This window comes from Ictalurus punctatus, chromosome 12 (genome assembly GCF_001660625.3).
Source record: "Ictalurus punctatus breed USDA103 chromosome 12, Coco_2.0, whole genome shotgun sequence".
In the NCBI taxonomy this organism is placed as follows: domain Eukaryota; kingdom Metazoa; phylum Chordata; class Actinopteri; order Siluriformes; family Ictaluridae; genus Ictalurus; species Ictalurus punctatus.
The window spans coordinates 15,838,566-15,856,918 of record NC_030427.2 but is presented as its reverse complement, the minus strand read 5'-3'; the positions used below and the strand labels follow the sequence as shown (position 1 = coordinate 15,856,918).

The 18,353-nt window shown below is 39.4% G+C and overlaps 1 protein-coding gene across 2 annotated transcripts in view; it reads right to left on the bottom strand.

Moving 5' to 3' along the window:
- Nucleotides 1-249: 249 nt before the first annotated feature.
- The window catches only part of rptor (regulatory associated protein of MTOR, complex 1), a 100,674-nt gene continuing 82,570 nt past the window's right edge, over nt 250-18,353 (bottom strand). The window contains exons 29-36 of one of the 2 annotated variants that reach the window (XM_017481138.3): nt 16,794-16,895; nt 10,382-10,429; nt 8,149-8,255; nt 7,903-8,030; nt 5,868-5,954; nt 5,654-5,770; nt 4,363-4,492; nt 250-3,597 (exon numbers count right to left, since the gene is read on the bottom strand). In XM_017481138.3, the coding sequence (XP_017336627.1) occupies nt 3,529-3,597; nt 4,363-4,492; nt 5,654-5,770; nt 5,868-5,954; nt 7,903-8,030; nt 8,149-8,255; nt 10,382-10,429; nt 16,794-16,895 (788 nt within the window). In that variant the 3' untranslated portion in view covers nt 250-3,528. The remainder of the gene's footprint in view (nt 3,598-4,362; nt 4,493-5,653; nt 5,771-5,867; nt 5,955-7,902; nt 8,031-8,148; nt 8,256-10,381; nt 10,430-16,793; nt 16,896-18,353) is intronic. The other variant, XM_017481139.3, reaches the window with a different exon arrangement.

Sequence of the window (18,353 nt, the reverse complement as noted above, 5' to 3'; positions counted from 1 at the left end):
TAAACTAGCTATCTAGATTAGCATGATGGTTCTGTGTAAACACCTAAACTGGAAAGTAATTTGTGATGTCAGTAACGGGGCTCTCATTAGTCCCGCCCACAAATCAAATCAGCTTTATACAAAAATTGTGAGAAAGTCAGAATCAACAAAACATCATGCTATCAAGCAGGGTGAGATAAATAATAACAGCTCTGAGCTTGGATAAATTATTATTATTATTTTTTAAATTCACGGAAACGAGACGAGAGGTTCATTCATGTATTTGGTTTTATTTCAACGATTTCTTCTCCTGTCATAAAAACCACAGCCAGCAAAAGCAGTCTACAGTCGCAGAGAGAACACCTGATTGCATCAATTCATTCTACTAGCTTTTCTTATTATAATTTTTTTTTTACATTTTAAATCTAAAACATTAAAACTCAAAGCGAGATAGTCGTACAGTCGTAGGTGTGCATCGGGGAGTCCTCTGTGAGGTGGGTCAGGGGCCGTAGTCCTTTTTGTAAGCTCCTGAAATCGGTCCGAGTGGTTGCAGGCAGCCATTTTTTATTCGGCTAAAGTAAGACGTGAGGTGAGGTGTCTGTGGAGAGATTTTCAGCTGAAACGCCGTCAACAAGATCCAGGCAGAAGAAGTCATAATCAAGAAAAACAAGCAACATACAAAAGAAAGAAAAAAAACACATAAGTACTGTTTTAACACGCCCTCTTGAAGTCTTCCATTTGGTAGCAACGTCTTCGGCATCTTAAAGGAGCAGTGTGCGATATTTAGCGCCCTCTGCTGCTTATGAGGTAAAGTAATGGAAACAATTACATCTTATATATTTTCCCTTTCCCCTAATAAACAACCCCACCTTATCTGGTGAAACAGAGTTTTCCTTGTAAGATGTGTTGTAAGAAAACCAGCACAGACTGAACTGCTCTGTTCTGCCTTGCGGGTTGGAGCTAATTTTACGGGCCGTAAAGAATTTAAACACAAGCCAGAAACAAAAACTAGTCGAGTTGATTATATGGTAATTTGCAAAATACAATTTTGCTAAGGAATTTTGTTTACATTTCTTTATTGCTACAAGTCTAGAAAGAAATTTTAAAACGACATACTGCACCTTTAAACTGTTAAAGGTGCGGCATGTCATTTTAAAATTTCTTCCTACATTGGTGAAATGAATCTTGTTCCATTTATTAGACTTTGCAAGGCAAACTGCATTGCCGTTATCTAGTCAGCAAGCTGTTCCACACTTGTTCCTTTGTACCTTAAGTGGTCCCTCATGTGACAGGAAGTGAGGGGAGGCGTTAAAGACGAGGACGTGTTAAAGACAGTACTGAAACACAGGGTGAAAAATAATCAGAAAACCGCATATAATGTAAACAACAAAAATGAAACATTACATACATCTTTAAAGAAAAAGAGAACGGTTGGAACCCTGTATTACAGGTAAAACAGCAGGATGTAGGGTTCTTCATAGAACCTTTAAATATTCCTCCAGATACTGCCCCCCCCCTCCCCCCCAGTAAGTGAGTCCTGTTTCACTAGAGGAAGTCAGTGTATATAAAATGAATCCATCATATCAGAGCAAAGTACAATATATACTGTATGAGGCATGTGCCGATGTTGTCACGGTAACTGTGCAAGTTTTTAATCACGCGTTCACAATACTATAATTTAACGTCATTTCCAAATTTACAAACTGCCTAACAAGGTTCCCTACACCAAACAATCCTTGGGTAGTGATGGTGTAATAAAGCCTCCTTGATAACACGCTTATATCAAGGATACTCTGAAGCGTTTAAACAATCAGAGGCTTCGTAAATATTTCTTGATGATATAAAAAATAAACTTGCGGCTGGTTTCAAACTGTTGCTATCAATACATTTCGTAAGGTTGTTCTTCTTTTTTCTTTTTCTACACACTCTTTGTTTACCGTGGCAAAAAGTGAAGACGTCTTTGAACCAGGAAAATAGAGACGAAACGAGAGATGACTAATCTGAGACGGAGAGAAAGGGGCGGGGCCTCCAAGTGGTCAGTTCATATCAGAGAGTTCACACCTAATACAACTGTCAATCACTCCAGATTCACATGTCGATTGGTTCATTTGGCTCTTTTTGTGTATTTCTGATTAATAACTCGTAGCAGCGTACTCCGACTGTAAAATGGGGAGCTCCTGCGCAAAACGTGTGAAAAATATGCACACGTCCCCACCTGCCAATCAGGAAGGAGTATTTTCCCATGGTGTAACATAATACATCGCATAACAGATTATCAGGACAATTTTCCAGGATGCATGTGAAGTGTCAAGTGTCGTATCTCCGAGAAGTAACCGATGCTGATGAAAGTTCTATAAAAGCGTCAAATAAATTGTTATCAAAATGCATGCATGGATTTTAAACATTTAGATTAGCAAGCTAAGGGCTAAGCCATGAGGGAGCTGTGTGAGAAAACATGCTAATCTGAGAATATCATAAACAGTGATATTTGTACTTGTGATAATCGTGACATCGGCACATGTATAAATATGCATTTGGGTCTAGTGTGTGTGTGTGTGTGTGTGTGTGTGTGTGTGTGTGTGTGTGTGTGTGTGGTAGCTAGGTGTGGTGCTCACCTCTGACATCACCCCTACAAACCTTCATGACCTCATCCAGGGCCAGGTACCTCCCACTTTTGGGCAACACACTCTCAGACCCCACCCACGTAATGCATTCATATTGAGACCTGACTTCAAGACTCCTCCCCTTTTATCTCCTTTTCTCATATAATGCAATAACAGTGTGAGACCCCCAGAAACTTCAAGTTTCCACCCCTTTTCTAGACAATCAATCTCATATTGCATTAATAGTGTGACTCCAACCACCTGCTGTCAGACTCCGCCCCCACTCACAGTCGTAACCAATGCATTATATCTGAATCCCTTTTAAGGCCCTGGATTTCATATAATGCATTTGTTATAAGTCTCCGCCCACTTCTAGGCCCACACTCCTACAGCCCACCCTCTTTTAAGGCCCATCTCTCAGACTCCACCCCCTCTTTCATCTCCCACTGTCACATAATGCATTTGTTATAAGACTCCTCCCACATTAGACCCCCCCCCCCCCACACCCATTTGAGATAGCAAGACTCCACCCATTTATAACACTCCATATCTCAATATAATGCATTAGTAAAGAGTTCCCCGGGCACTTCCTGCCCCCCACCCCCCAGGCCCCGCCCCTTTTTAGACTCCGAAGAGAGGCAACTTCACTGCCTCCTTTACTGATCTGTAAAATATATGTATCTGTTTTTCATAATTGCAGTTTAAATATACACACTGCTCAGCACAGCCAAGTCTACAATCAAGAACTCCAAAATAATAATAATGATAATAATAATAATAATAATAATAATAATTACTCTATTATTACTGTTGTTATTCCAATAGTGACTGTGAAAGTTCAGCAGCGTTCACTAAACATTCATGGTGGTAGTTGCATATGTACAAGAATTCATTTACATCCCGCCCACTTGGGGCACGTAAGGTCAAAAGGTCAGAGGTCATGGTGTTATCTCAGTCTCTTGTCCGCTGAGTAGATGGACATGTAGTAGTCGTTACTGCCCACGGCCAAGTGCGGCTAGAGGGAGGGAGAGAGACAGACAGAGGGAGGGAGGGGGACAGAGGAACGTGTTTTTGAATGAAATGTGAAAGACAGACAGAGAAAAACAGAGATGGGGCAAGACAGATAGAGAGAGAGAGAGGGGTATAGACAGAGATAGAAGGAGAGAGAAAGACAGAAAAAGAGACAGCGAGGGAGAGATGGGAGATCGAGAGCGAAAGACAGACAAAAAGACAGAGAGAAAAAGTGGGAGACAAACAGAGAGACAGACAGACAGAAATGAAGAAACATAGATGGACAAAGATGGTGGTGAGAGAGAGAGAGGGAGAGATAGATGGGTATAGATAGACACAAAAGGAGAGAGACAGACAGAGAGAGATACCCAGAGAGGGGCAAGAGAGAGAAAAATGACAGACAGGGAGACAGAGAGTGAGTAAGAGAGGAAGACAGACAAAGAGAGTGAGTGGAAGATAAAGAAGGAGAGACAGAGTCAGGAGGAAGAGAGGGAAGAGAGAGAGACAGAGAGAGAGATAAAGAGGGTGGGGCAGATAAGGCGGGTGAGACAGAAAAAGAGACATGAAAAAAGACGGACAGAAAGAGAAAACAGGAAGAGATTGTTATTTTCTATTGTTATTGTTCTATGTACTAATAAATCACCTGCATATTAATAAAGCAATAAGTGAAACAGAGATTAAACTCAGGGGACTGCAGCAAAGTTTCCTCATTTAAATCATGATCCTTAACTGATGAACCAAAAATGAAACGTGTGTGTGTGTGCGTTACCCAGTACGGGTGGAAAGCTAAGCAGCTTATAGCACCGATCCTCTGCCCCATGAAGCCATCATAGTATTTAATATTACTGATGACGTCACCACTGGAGTTATACACGGCGATGAACTGATTCATAGAACCACTGCGGAGAGAGAGATGGAGAGAGAGGGAGAGAGAGACAGAGAGAGAGAGGGGGGGGGCGATAGAGAGATGGAGAGAGAGAGAGGGGGGGGCGAGAGAGAGATGGAGAGAAAGAGAGAGATGGAGAGAGAGTGAGACGTAGAGAGAGAGACGTAGAGCGAGAGATGGAGAGAGAGAGATGAGGAGAGAGAGTGAGACATAGCGAGAGAGAGAGACAAAGAGAGAGAGAGAGATGGGAAGAGAGAGAGTGAGACGTAGAGAGAAAGAGAGATGTGGAGAGAGAGCAAGAGGGATGTAGCGAGAGAGAGATTTATTATTTTGGCAAATTACATGTGAAATACTACACTACCCACAATCCTATCCCTATGTTCACACTAGTGAGAGACAAGCGTTCGAAAAAGCGTTCATCTGTAGTGTCCTAAACCACGCCCTGTTCACTATGTAGTGTCCTAAACCACACCCTGTTCACTATGTAGTGCACTAAACCACGCCCTGTTCACTATGTAGTGCACTTATCCACACCCTGTTCACTATGTAGTGCACTAAACCACACCCTGTTCACTATGTAGTGTCCTAAACCATGCCCTGTTCACTATGTAGTGCACTAAACCATGCCCTGTTCACTACGTAGTGCACTAAACCACACCCTGTTCACTACGTAGTGCACTAAACCACACCCTGTTCACTACGTAGTGCACTAAACCACACCCTGTTCACTACGTAGTGCACTAAACCACGCCCTGTTCACTACGTAGTGCACTAAACCACGCCCTGTTCACTACGTAGTGCACTAAACCACGCCCTGTTCACTATGTAGTGCACTAAACCACACCCTGTTCACTACGTAGTGCACTAAACCACACCCTGTTCACTACGTAGTGCACTGCACCACACCCTGTTCACTACGTAGTGCACTAAACCACGCCCTGTTCACTACATAGTGCACTGCACCACACCCTGTTCACTACGTAGTGCACTAAACCACACCCTGTTCACTACGTAGTGCACTGCACCACACCCTGTTCACTACGTAGTGTACTAAACCACACCCTCTTCACTATGTATTGCACTAAACCACACCCTGTTCACTATGTAGGGCACTAAACCACGCCCTGTTCACTATGTAGTGCACTAATATTGGGAGTGTTATACTGTCACTGACCAGGCGAACAGGTTGGCCTGTGGGTGGATGTCGAGTGCCGTCAGTCCTTTCACAGTCTGTAGCACGTTGATGGAGTCAGGCATACGGGGGTCAAAAAAACGCACGTCTCCATTTACACTGCACGCACACACACACAAAATATCACACCTGCAATTGTTTTGAAGTCTGAACATCTATGCGAGTGTGTGTGTGTGTGTGTGTGTGTGTGTGTTACCTAACACTTATGATGTGTCCGTCTGTCTCTCTCTGCAGGTGAGCCTTCACCACCCACGCACCGTGCTCCCGATACGTCATCACACGGCTACACACACACACACACACACACACACACACACAAATTTGCACATATTTTCACTGGTTATTAAAATCACAGCCGCAATAACAAATGTGACCCACTAGGGGGAGCTGCAGGACCACTGTAAAGAAATCCTACCCACAATTCCATAAAGTTGTGGAATGTGGTGTTCAGTAACAGGTTTTAGATTAAATAATCACAGAGAGAAAGAGACACTGCAGTGTGGGGACAGACACAAAGATGGATTTGTGTGTATGTGTGTGAGAGAGAGTTTATTACAGTCTGTTTGAAGAGTCGTAATTCACCAAACATGAAAAGGAGTGTGAGGGCAGAAAAGAGTGATCGAGACATTCAGAGAGACACACATATAAAAAAACAGAGGGAGAGGGAGACAGAGAGAGTGAAGTGATGACATTCACACAGAGGAAAAGAGAACAAGAAAGAAAAAGATAAAGAAAACTGGAAGCCAGAGAGAGGGAGATGAAACAGGGCAAGAGAGAGAGAGAGAGAGAGAGAGAGAGAGCCGAGACGGATGGCTGGTGGGATGAGTGAGAAAGTGAGAGGTGTACAAGTGCGGAAAAAGAGAGAGGGAGAGAAAATGTGGAATGAAAAAGGAAAAGAGAACAAAGAAAAAATAATGATTTAAAAAAAGAGAGAAAGAGGAATGAAAGAGCAGGTTCACACTCAATAAGAGAGAGAGAGAGAGAGAAAGAGAGAGAGAGAGAGAGAGACAGAGAGAGACAGAGAGGAAGACACCCGCAGTGAAGACAGACACAATGAGGTGAGGCAGAAAGAAAAAGGAGAGACAGTTAGAGATGAGACAGGCAGAAAGAAGAAAATATGAGACAGACAGCATGACAGAAAGAGGTAAGACAGAGAATGAATGACAGATAGCGGTGGGACAGAGACAGAGAGAGAGGTGAGAAAGAGACACATAAAGAGAGAGGTGAGACATGTAGACAGAAATGAGACAGAGACAGACAGCATGACAGAATGACAGAGGTGAGACAGACACACAGAGAGGTGAGACAGATAGAGAGAGGTGAGACAAACTGACAGAGAGGTGAGACAGAGAGATGAGACAGACAGAAAGAGGCGAGACAAAGACAGACAGATATAGAGAGGTGAGACAGATAGAGAGGTGAGACAGACTGAGCAATAGAGACAGACAGAGAGAGGTGAGAGATAGAAAGAGGTGAGACAGATTGAGCGATAGAGAGAGACAGATAGAAAGAGGTGAGACAGATAGAAAGAGAGAGAGGAGGTGAGACAGACAGTGTAATGCAGTGAGACAGTTTTAGGTGTGTAACTGTGGAGCCTGAGGGAGCTTCACCACCTAATTAACATTCATTAATTATTCATGAAGCGCTTTACAGCTTCATCACCCTGTTGTCTCAAGGTGTGTGTGTGTGACTAATTGTAGTACTCTAGACACTAACTCGAACACACACACACACACACACACACATGCACAGTTCTGCCTGAAATAAATAGGTATAGGTTTGGATTTGGGAAGCAGCACCACATAAAAACAGAATGTGCGTGTGTGTGCGTGTCACAGATGACACACTGGCTTTATAATCGACTCCTCTCTGATTCATTTAGTGACACAAGCTAAAAGAGGGAATCACGGTCACTAGTGAATCATGTCTGACTCAATCGAATCTTTCGACTGACTCAATTAAACGCATACAAGGGAATCAGGGAATCAAAGCCTTTTATTGATTCATTTAAACACATAAAATAAAAGTGAATAAAAGAATCTCACTAATCGAAGCTTTCATTAAAAAAAAAAGGAGTGAATCAAATTTGACACTGAATGTGACTCATTAGAATCTTTCTTCATTTAGTGAAATAAACAAACCCAAAAAGTAAATCAAATAATAACTGACTTTACTAAAGTTTTATATGGATTCATGTGTGTGTGTGTGTGTGTGTTGTGTGAGAGTCTTACCACTCATTGGGAGCCATTCTGCGGTCATACACACGCACAGATCCGTCGCCGAGGCCGGCCACCACTAGGGAGCGCTGCGGGTCACATGACACACTTGTCACGCAGCTGTCTGCTCCTGTCGGGATGTCCTGAGCACATGCGCACACACACACACACAAACTTAACGGAGTGTTTACTACGAGTGTATTTCCACAGTCAGCTCATTTTGTGTGTGTGTGTGTGTGTGTGTGTGTGTGTACTAATTACCTGGACCTTCATCTCTCTCTCTGTGTCCCAGATCCGGATGACTCGAACATCTCCAGAGGTCATGAGGAGCCCGTTCTCTTGTTCCCAGTCCACCACCATTCCTGCACCTTATATACACACACATTCTGTATTGGACTCTTACAGTTACAATGCACACACTCGCTGCACATTACACATTCACAACACTACCTTTTCTCTTCACTGATTCAATCGACCCCTTGATTCACTGAATCAATCGACTCCTTGAATCATTGATTCAATTAATGGGTCAGTGATTCTCAAATTCACTGAATCGCTCAATCAATCAATGAATCAGAGATTCATTTACTTACTGATGTCACAGAATAGAAACGCTGACATGGAATCATGGATAAATGATTCAGGAATCACTGAATAACTGATTCGTCGACTCAGATGACGGAGATTTGGTTTAGTGGTGGGCCAATCCGGTGCGCTCGGGCTCATGACGCAAGTTTCTTTCGTCATTCCTCTGTGCACCTTGACAGCCGATCATCAGTTACAGGAGGACACACACGCGCGCACACACACACCAGACCCCATGCGGCTCAGGACCCAGTTTTCCAGGCTGGACTCAGAGGATGGCTGCCCTAGTTTCAAAACTTTTGCTGTCATTTAAAAGACGGAAAATGGAAAACTGTGCACGCATGCAAACACGGAGATCTGAACAAGGGGTTTCCCTCACAAACATCAAAGCTGTAATACATCATCTATCCTGTAAGAAGCTCTCATTAATACAATCAGCTTAATTAATATATTACCATAACATCACACACAAATACATGAATATACAAACTAGTGTTCTCTCTCTCCCTCACACACATGCACACACAAGGATGCATGATTATCAGAGAAAGTGAAGAAGTGTTTTAGGGGAACAAACTTTAATTTACGTCCTCCTGACTGTTTCAAACCAATTACAGAGAGTCTATCGAGCATTTAATAGGTTTTTTTTTAAAAAAAAAAAAAACTTTTTTTATTTTTAATTCTGGACTAAAGCCTAGAGTCCAATTTACACTGACGGTGTTTAAGACAATTACATTTGAAACATTTTATTCCATGTGTAAAAACGTGACTCCTTTATTTACATTTTTTTGTACAAATACAGGAAGTAGATCATGTCACCCAAAAGGTTCTGTCATTGTGTACAAAACATGTAATTCAGCCATTCAGAATGAGCTGAAAACAACGCTTCACGACTTTGATGACTATCTGAAGCAAAAAGCTGACGCTTTTTCGTTTTTTGACATCAAACATTTGAGCTGCCACTAGACACAAATATACGAAACAGAAAAATCACAGACAATGATTCACAGTGTGGGAGGAAATAAAGAAGCGGATCACCGTCCCTCACTCCCACTATTAGTAGTCACATCGCATTGCTTCCCATTAGCTTACTTTTTTTTTAATCACTTGCCCTGCCCACTTCCCCATTGCCTCCTGATGCGGTCATAGAAAATAATAATAATAATAACACTTTCGTCCTTTTTGTCTTTTATTCGCTGATTCACTTGATTCAACTCTTGATTCTAATCAATGACACTTTATCAATGATTCTCTAATTCAGTGCATCGAACAATAAATCATGATAAATGATTCAAGAGTCATGGTGAATCATGAACCATTTTTCAACAGTTACATACATTTGATAAATGATTCATGAGTCATGGTGAATCATGAGCCATTTATCGACGGTTACATTGATAACATTACATACAATGGTAACATACATTTGATAAATGATTCATGATGTATAATGAATCATTCATTTACATAGATTACATTAACATCATAGATTGGACTTGCTGATATGTATGCACTGCTGATAAATGATTCATAACTTACAGTGTAACTGATTCATTGATTCACTGCTTCAGTTGATTAGTCAGTTGATGGAGATTTAGCTTTAACATAATGCAGTGTGTTGAATTATTGTGGTGCATGAAGGAACACACACTATACACTGACAAGGATAGGTTGAGAGAGAGAGAGAGAGAGACATAGAGAGAGAGATAGAGAGAGGGAGAGTGTGTGTGTGAGATACTACAGAGCAGAATCACTACTAGAGGATGATTAGTGATTCTCTAACAGGCCGCAGGGAGATCAGGGGGAAGGAGGGATGGGTGGGTGGGAGCCATGAGCCATGACTAGATGAAAGGAGAGCAAGCGAGAGAGAATGAAAGAGAGCAAGCAAGATAGAAAGAGAAGCACTCACCTCCCTGCTTACTTCTGTCAAGATAGATTGAAACCCGCCGAGCTAAACCTGTGAGAGAGAGAGAGAGAGAGAGAGAGAGAGAGAGAGAGATATGCAGAGACAGAAAAACAGATAGAGCCATACAGAGACAGAGTGAGAGAGAGATGAGGAGAGAAAGAGAGATGAGGAGAGAAAGAGAGAGAGAGGGAGAGGAGCAGGGGCAGGTCAGTCCATCAGCCAGGGAACCCCATTGCATTACCCCATGCGCACACACACACACACACACACACACACACATAAACACGGCAGAAATGGAAGTGAGAATAAGACTGTGGTTTCCCAACATGACATCAGCCAATTAAAGAGCAGCTGAGACAAATGTCAGAGCTCCATCTCTCTCTCTCCCCCTCTCTCTCTCACCCCTGGAAACTTCTCCATGAATTTAAAACTAGTTCTCCTGAAAGCCTGCGGCTAGAGCTGCACACATGGCTGAGCGACTCTGTGTGTGTGTGTGTGTGTGTGTGTGTGTGTGTGTGTGTGTGTGTGCGTGCGTGTGAGAATACAGAATCCTGAACACGCCTGTTATTAATGCACAAGTCACGACTCCTGGAGAAACTTTGCTACACACTGAGAGTGTAGAGGTGTGACCGCTGACACAAACGACTTTTTTTTGGGCGATTTTTCTCTGGTTTCTGCTTTAATTTTTATCGTATCTCATTTCCACCTGTTCTCTGACTGTCCCCTGATGTGTGACAGCTGCTGAACCGCGAGAGTGAGGACTGACACCTGCTTCCTCTGACACACGCCAAGCCAGAAGAAGACATGCACATTTTTAGATTATTTTTCTCCCACACTCTTAATACATTTCATTGTTCACTGGAAAGTGATGGGTCCTTAGCTTCCAAAAAAGGGTTCTTCAAGGGTACAATCAATACATAAGGATTCACGGTTTCATATAAAGAGCTCTTTAATGGTTAATTTGATAATTAAAGTTTCTTAGGTTTCAAAAAAGGTTCTTCAAGAGTTCTGTGGGTAATTAAGGGTTCTAAGATTCCAAAAAATGGCTATTTAAGGGTTCATTTAAATAATGATGACTTCCAAAAAGGGCTCTTTGGAAATTAATTAAAGAATTCACAGGTTCCAATAAGGGTTCTTCAAGGGTTCATTGGATAATTAAGGGTTCATAACTTCCAAAAAAAGGTTCTTCATGGGTTCTTTAAGGATTCATTGGATGATTAGGGGTTTATAGCTTTTAAAAAAGGATTCTTCAAGGAGTCCTTGCGTAATCGAGCGTTCCTAGTCTCCTAAATGGTTCTAAAATGGTTCGTTAAGGGTGCACTGGAGAATTGAACTGGAAAAGGGTCATAGCATTAACAAAAAGGTTATTTAAGAGTTCATTGGAGTTCAATAACAGTTCTTAGTTGACAAGAAATGGTTCTTCAAGGTTCCTTGGATAAAAAAAAGTTTGTTTGAGGGTTCTTTAAAGGGTCATTAGGTAAAGGTTGTTTGCTTCTAAAATGTTTCGTCAATGGTTCCTTGGTTCAATGGCTCACAATATATAAATAAATCATTCTTCAGGAATTTATTGAATATGTCAGAGTTCTTAGCTTGCACAGTTGACTGGATAATAATATGTATATAATACTCATTATTTATGAGTTTTAGTCTTCCAAGAACAGTTGTTCAAGGGTTCAATGGATAATAAAGGGTTCATAATGCCAAAAAAAGGTTCTTCATAGGTTCTTTAAGGATTCATAGGATAATTAGGGGTTGATAGCATTTTAAAAGGATTCTTCAAAGGTTCCTTTTACATAATTAAGCATTATTAGTCTCCAAAATAGTTCTAAAATGGTTCTTTAAGAGTTCACTGGAAAATTAAAGGCTCACAGCTTCTAAAAAAAGTTTCTTTAAGGCTTCTTTAAGGGTTCATTAAGTAAAGGGTTCATAGTATATAAAGAAATTTGTTTTTCAAGAATGTATTGGATATGTAAGGGTTCATAGCTTCCACAGTTAATAATATAAGCAGCCGTTATTTATGGGTTTTAACATCCGAAAAAGGGGGTTTTCAAAGTTTCATTGGCTTAATTGGGTAATTAAGAATTTTTGGCTTCTAAAAAGCTTCTTTAAGAGTTCAGTGGGTAATTAAGTGTTCATCGTTTTCAAAACAAGGTTCTACTTGAATTCTACTTCCATAATTTTAGACTTATAAATATTAGACTTAGACTGATATCATGTATTTGGGGTAAAGGGTTAAAAAACAGTCATTTGCCATTCTGCTCCACACGAGTCCTGCCTGGTTCATTTTCTTCCCCTGCTCTAACACGCCGGAGTCATAACGAACTCGGTAATTAACTGCTGAGGAAAAATGAGACAAAATTAGAGTGGGGAGAAGACGACAGCGTGTCAGAATTCCCTAGCACTGTTAGTTTCACCTCCGTGCAGACAGAGAGAGAGAGAGAGAGAGAGAGAAAGAGAGAGAGAGTTTAAAAATAAGTTCTGCTGGAATAAATTCAGCCGAGTCTCGTGTCCCACTTCCATAAAGTCAAGTTACAAACACACAAAAAAAAGCAAAGAAAAGGCAGGAAAAGCTTCTGAGAAACCCACAGCAGGACAGAGGTCGAGCATCAGTCAGGAGTTTCTACAAATAAATAACAAACCGAATGCACATTAGGGACTGGTTTATGACTTTTCTGTGGCAAAGCTAGTGTGTGAATTTGACTGTTTCTTCTTGGTGGTGCCAAAAGGTGGCGAGGTTGGGCCAAAACTCCACCTAACACTATGCTTTATCAATCTAAGCTAGCTTAAATTAGCACCTGGCTGACTGTTTTGCATTTATAAGCCGTCGTTAAGCTGGCTAGCCTCGTTCAGCACTTCCTGAGGCCATGTTTTCTTTGCTAGCCATCGTACGAGATGCGTGTCATTACTCTCTTCAAATGGGTTCTTTGCTCGGATAAATTTGGAAACAGCTCCTTACAGTGGCAGTCTTTTGGAGATCGACTGATTGATCGGTTTTGCAGATTAATTGGCACCGATAACTGATTGCCAATTGCTGGAACTATCTGTTATAGTTTTTCCAGGTTGTGTCTGTTGCGGGAGCGGCAGAGAAGGGTCCACTGTCATTATACAGTACGAAAGCGGCCTCTAGAGGCGAAATAAAAACACAGACAACTATTGTTGTGTTATTTGAAATGGTTTTTTGATTCATTTTGGATGTCTCTATTTTATTTGTTATTTGGAGTATTACTTTTTGGTTCAGTTTGGATTTATATCTTTTATTTACTTTAATATTTGTTAATATATATTAATATTTATATAATTTTTTTTTAAAAAGGACATTTATATTTTCTTGGTACAGTCAGGGTTAGCTTTGTAATAAAGTTCAGCAAAATTTTACGTTGAGGATTACGTTTTCATTTAGTATCAATTTTAAAAACTATCGGTTGACCTCTTCTGTCTTTCTGACTTGCACTGATTAACTGATTCCTTGATTCATTTATTCCAATCAACAACTCTATACCATTAATTCTCTAATTCAGTGAATGACTCAGAGAATCATTCACTTACCGACAACTGAAATAATTTATAAGTGATTCATTTATCACCTAATCGTATTATTTAGTCTCTTACAAAAATATATTTAAAGCAATTTCTGACACAGATTCTATTGATTTATTGATTCACTGAGTCATTTACAGATGATTTGAATCATCATGCAATCTTTAACGGTATTTTAAAGCGATTTCTGTCTGAATGATTCAGTTAATCACTGAATGAAGGAATCAATTGAATCACTGTAAGAAACTGCTTTAAATAACCTTTTGTAAGAGTGTAAGGGATTAAAGGACAGAAATGAATAATTTATAAATAATTCATTGAAAGGAATCTCAGAACCACTGAATCAATGAATCGTAAATTTATAGACCAAAACAGTAACACACACACACACACACTCAAGAAGCAACCAGAAGTGACTGTATTGTTCAATAAACTGTATTTTTGACAGCTAGGCTTTGTGAACCATCTCTGCTAATATACTTTTTCATACATTTTGTCAGTCATTACTTTATAGGCTTACTACTTAGTGCACATTATGCGGTTTGGGATACAACCTTGACTTCTTTCTGAATGTGTTATTGACTTGTGTCCTTATTGGCTAAAAGAAAAAAAGAAAAGAAAAGGAGAACAGTGCTAATGGATTCACTGTGATGTGTGAGTGGGCGTGTGTTATTCATTAAAAAATTAATGACAATAAATTAACAGCGTGTCTTAGAGACGTGTGTTTTGACAAAAAATGTGGCATTGTTACGTTAAAAAAACACTCCATGTGAGAAAACACAAAGAGCTAAAGAACCAGTTTACACAACACATTCTTAAATAACAAGCAACCACCGAGGGTTCTTAATGGTTCTTCGGTGAGGTCCTAAGAGTTCTTGGTTTACAAAAAGGGTTCAACGGATGATTAAGATTTGATAGCTTCTAAAAAAGGTTCTTTGAGGGTTCTTTAAGGGCTCACTTTGTAATGAAGGGTTCTTAACTGTAAAAAGGTGGTTCTTCAGGGGTTCCATGGGAAATTTATAGCTTCTAAGAAAGGTTCTTCAAGAGTTCATCAGATAACTAAGGGCTTATAGCTTCTAAAAAAAGGTTCTTGGAGGGTTCTTTAACTAATGGTTCTTAACTGTAAAAATGTGGTTCTTCATGGGTCAAGGGATACGTTATGGTTCATAGCTTCTAAGAAAGATTCTTCAAGAGTTTCTTCAAGAGACTCATCAGACAAGTAATGGTTTTTAGCAACCGAAAAATGGTTCTTCATGGGTTCAACCGATAATTAAGGGTTCTTAGCTTCCAAAAAAGGGTTCTTTCTTCAAAGGTTCTCTCAATGTCCCACTGTGTAATTTAAGAATTTCTTCTAAAAAAGTTTTCACTGGGAATCACAGTTTCCTAAAGAAGGTTCTAATTGGATTCTACTTCCACAACATTTAGAAAACTGACAGAATGAGAAGCGTTGTGCGCTCAGACTCGAACACTAAACTTGTCAGCTAGCCGACGTTTAATTTTGGCGACGCTAAAAGAAGAGATTTCGATCTGGATCAGACGTAATCGCTCAATACGTCAGTTATTTCGGCACTTTTTTCACACAATGAGCTGTGTTTAACATTTCTGAGATCAAATTTGTCCTGATAAACAGGAATAAGTGACAGTTCTGAGATGTGTGCGTGTGAGCGATTCTCAGGTTGACATTAATCAGAGTAGCTGCTGCTTTATTACCCAGCTCTGTCAGGAAATACTGTGTGAGAGAGAGACGGAGAAATAGAGAGACACTGAATATAATTGGGTTTAATTCACCAAACTGCCTGCGCTAGTCACCATGTGTAATGTCCAATGAAATTACAAGGTGACTGAACACCAGTCAGACGTTTTTGTAGAAATGATGCAACTGGCGAGAAAAGTTTATATTTAGAGGCGTTTGGTCTGAAGTCTTATATAATTCGTCAATATTCACCTGTTGGTAAGAAATAGGGCTGAGCGATACGATTAAAAATACATCATGCTCACGCTCGCCTTTTCACGTGGTGTAAAATAAACAAAATGGTGGAAAGAGTTCATGCAGAATATCAAGAATAAAGAAGAAAATCTCACTCCCTTTTCTAAAAAAAAAAAAAAAAAAAAAAGCTATTCTTAATTTGTAACGGTTAATATTGCGCCACTAACTAACTAAAAATGCTAAAAATCCTTTTTTTTTTTTTTTTTTACTTTACTGAAGATGTTCGGCCCACATTTTAAACGAATAAATGATGAAAAAGTAAAAACTGCCTGTACACACACACACACACACACACACACACACACACACACACACACACACACACACACACACATTTCATTTCTCACAATGTGACACGCTGAATATAAAAAATGAACTGGAACCAACTTTTTTAATAATTTTTTTTTTTTAAAGACATTTTAAATAGCAGATAATAATAAAAAAGCAGGATTTTTAAAGTGATAGCAACAAAAAAAATAGACACAAAAGTGCTTAAGAGGAAGGTAAACAAGAAAAGAAAAACTTCTATTCTGATTTCTAAACACGACACAACGGCAACAAAATGCTGGACTTCTACAGTACAAAAAAAGCTACTTTAAAAAAAAAAAAAAAAAAAAAAAAAAAAAAAAAAAAATTTTAAACTGATTATTGAGTAAATGTCCATCTGCTTCCATACCAGAGCAGCCGGGGTTCTCTCTAGAGTCCCGACTCATGCTGCAATTCCAAAACGCTTTTCCACACACTGACAGCATGGAGGGACGAGACACGAGGCAAGATCAGCAAAAACAATGGGTTGTGTGTGTGTGTGTGTGTGTGTGTGTGTGTGTGTGTGTGTGTGTGTGTGTGTGTGTGTGTGTGTGTGTGTGTGTGTGTGTGTGTGTTTCTACAAACCTCGTGTGGTGGGCAGCATGTCTGAGAGACCCTGCCATGCCGTCACCATCTCGGGATTCCGCTGGTCCGCAAAGTTCTTCCAGATTCGTAACGCCCCGTCGTCTGTGAGGTGAAGCAGAGAAAATATAGACTAATAAATTATTACCAGAAAGACATCAAGTCATAAATTATACAAATAAAAAGTTAAGTAATAAAAGAGGCATATTAAATACAGTAGGAACCCTGTATCTGCGGGGGATAGGCTCCGAACCCTTCAGTGGATGGCGGAAACCGTGGATAGTAGCGAACACTATAGACTGTACATGCCTATATGATATAAAGTTAATAAAGTTTAGTCATAGCACGAATTTCTGTTCGTTTTTTCACAATTTCAGAATGAAGATGTGTTTTTGCTTTACAGCCTCAGCATACGATTTGTTTTCTTTCTGTGTCAAATTCAGAATTTCACCTTTCCACTTAAAGGAAGCACTTTATGACTTCTCGCATCACTACTCTTACGCTTTGGGGCCATTATTAAGCAAAATAAGGTTTACTAGAACACAAACACTGCGACACTGTGAGAGTTAATCTGTTAAGCCAAACGGCTGGGTAGCGTACACAGCATGGATACGCCTGATAAAGGGATGATTAATGTCCCGGGTGGGACCTCACGCGATTTCCTCGCGTTACTCAGAACGGCTTAGTTAAATGATGAAAGTTTACTATATTTCTGGAATTTTCTATTGATTTTTTTTTTGGACTTTGGTTAAGTGAAACTGTGGTGACTGAAACAGTAGATACGGGGTTTTACTGTAAATAATACATGTAAAAAATACACTACTACTAATTATAATAATAAATAACAAAACAATACATTTAAAAACATCCTGAAACAAAAAAAAGATTCAAAAACAACTCGGTAATTTAAACAATAATAATTTAAAACCTCACGGAAATCGTAAATTAATACAAATTAAATATGTTAAAAAAATTACCATGGAAAAAAATTCTCTATTCTCTTTCTGACTGCTTCTCTCTTTCTGCCCATCTCTCTCTCTCCTTATGTCTCTCTCTTTCCCATTCTGTCTCTTTAACACTAAAGAAAGTATATCTAAAAAAAGAAAAGATAAATACAAAAAAAAATAATCGAAAATTAAAAAAAGTATGAAGGCGTAAATATCTGGAGACTCAATAAATAAATAAATAATATATATATATAAATATAAATAATATATATATATATATATATATATATATATATATATATATATATATATATATATATATATATATATATATATATATATATATATATATACAATCTAGAAAAACCCACAAACAATTAACAATTTTTAAAGTTCGATTAAAAAAAACATATGAAGGAAATTAATTAGCCTGGGAATAAAACTAATGAGAATTTAAAAACAAAAAAGGCAAAAACCAAAAAACATTTAAAACTTCCTGCAAATAAGTCAACACAAATGAAAATATTTTTAGAAATGATGGACCAAAGTTTAACCTTAAAAAACTATATGTAAAAAAGAAAATGTAAAAACAAAGGCGATTAAATTAACAGAAATT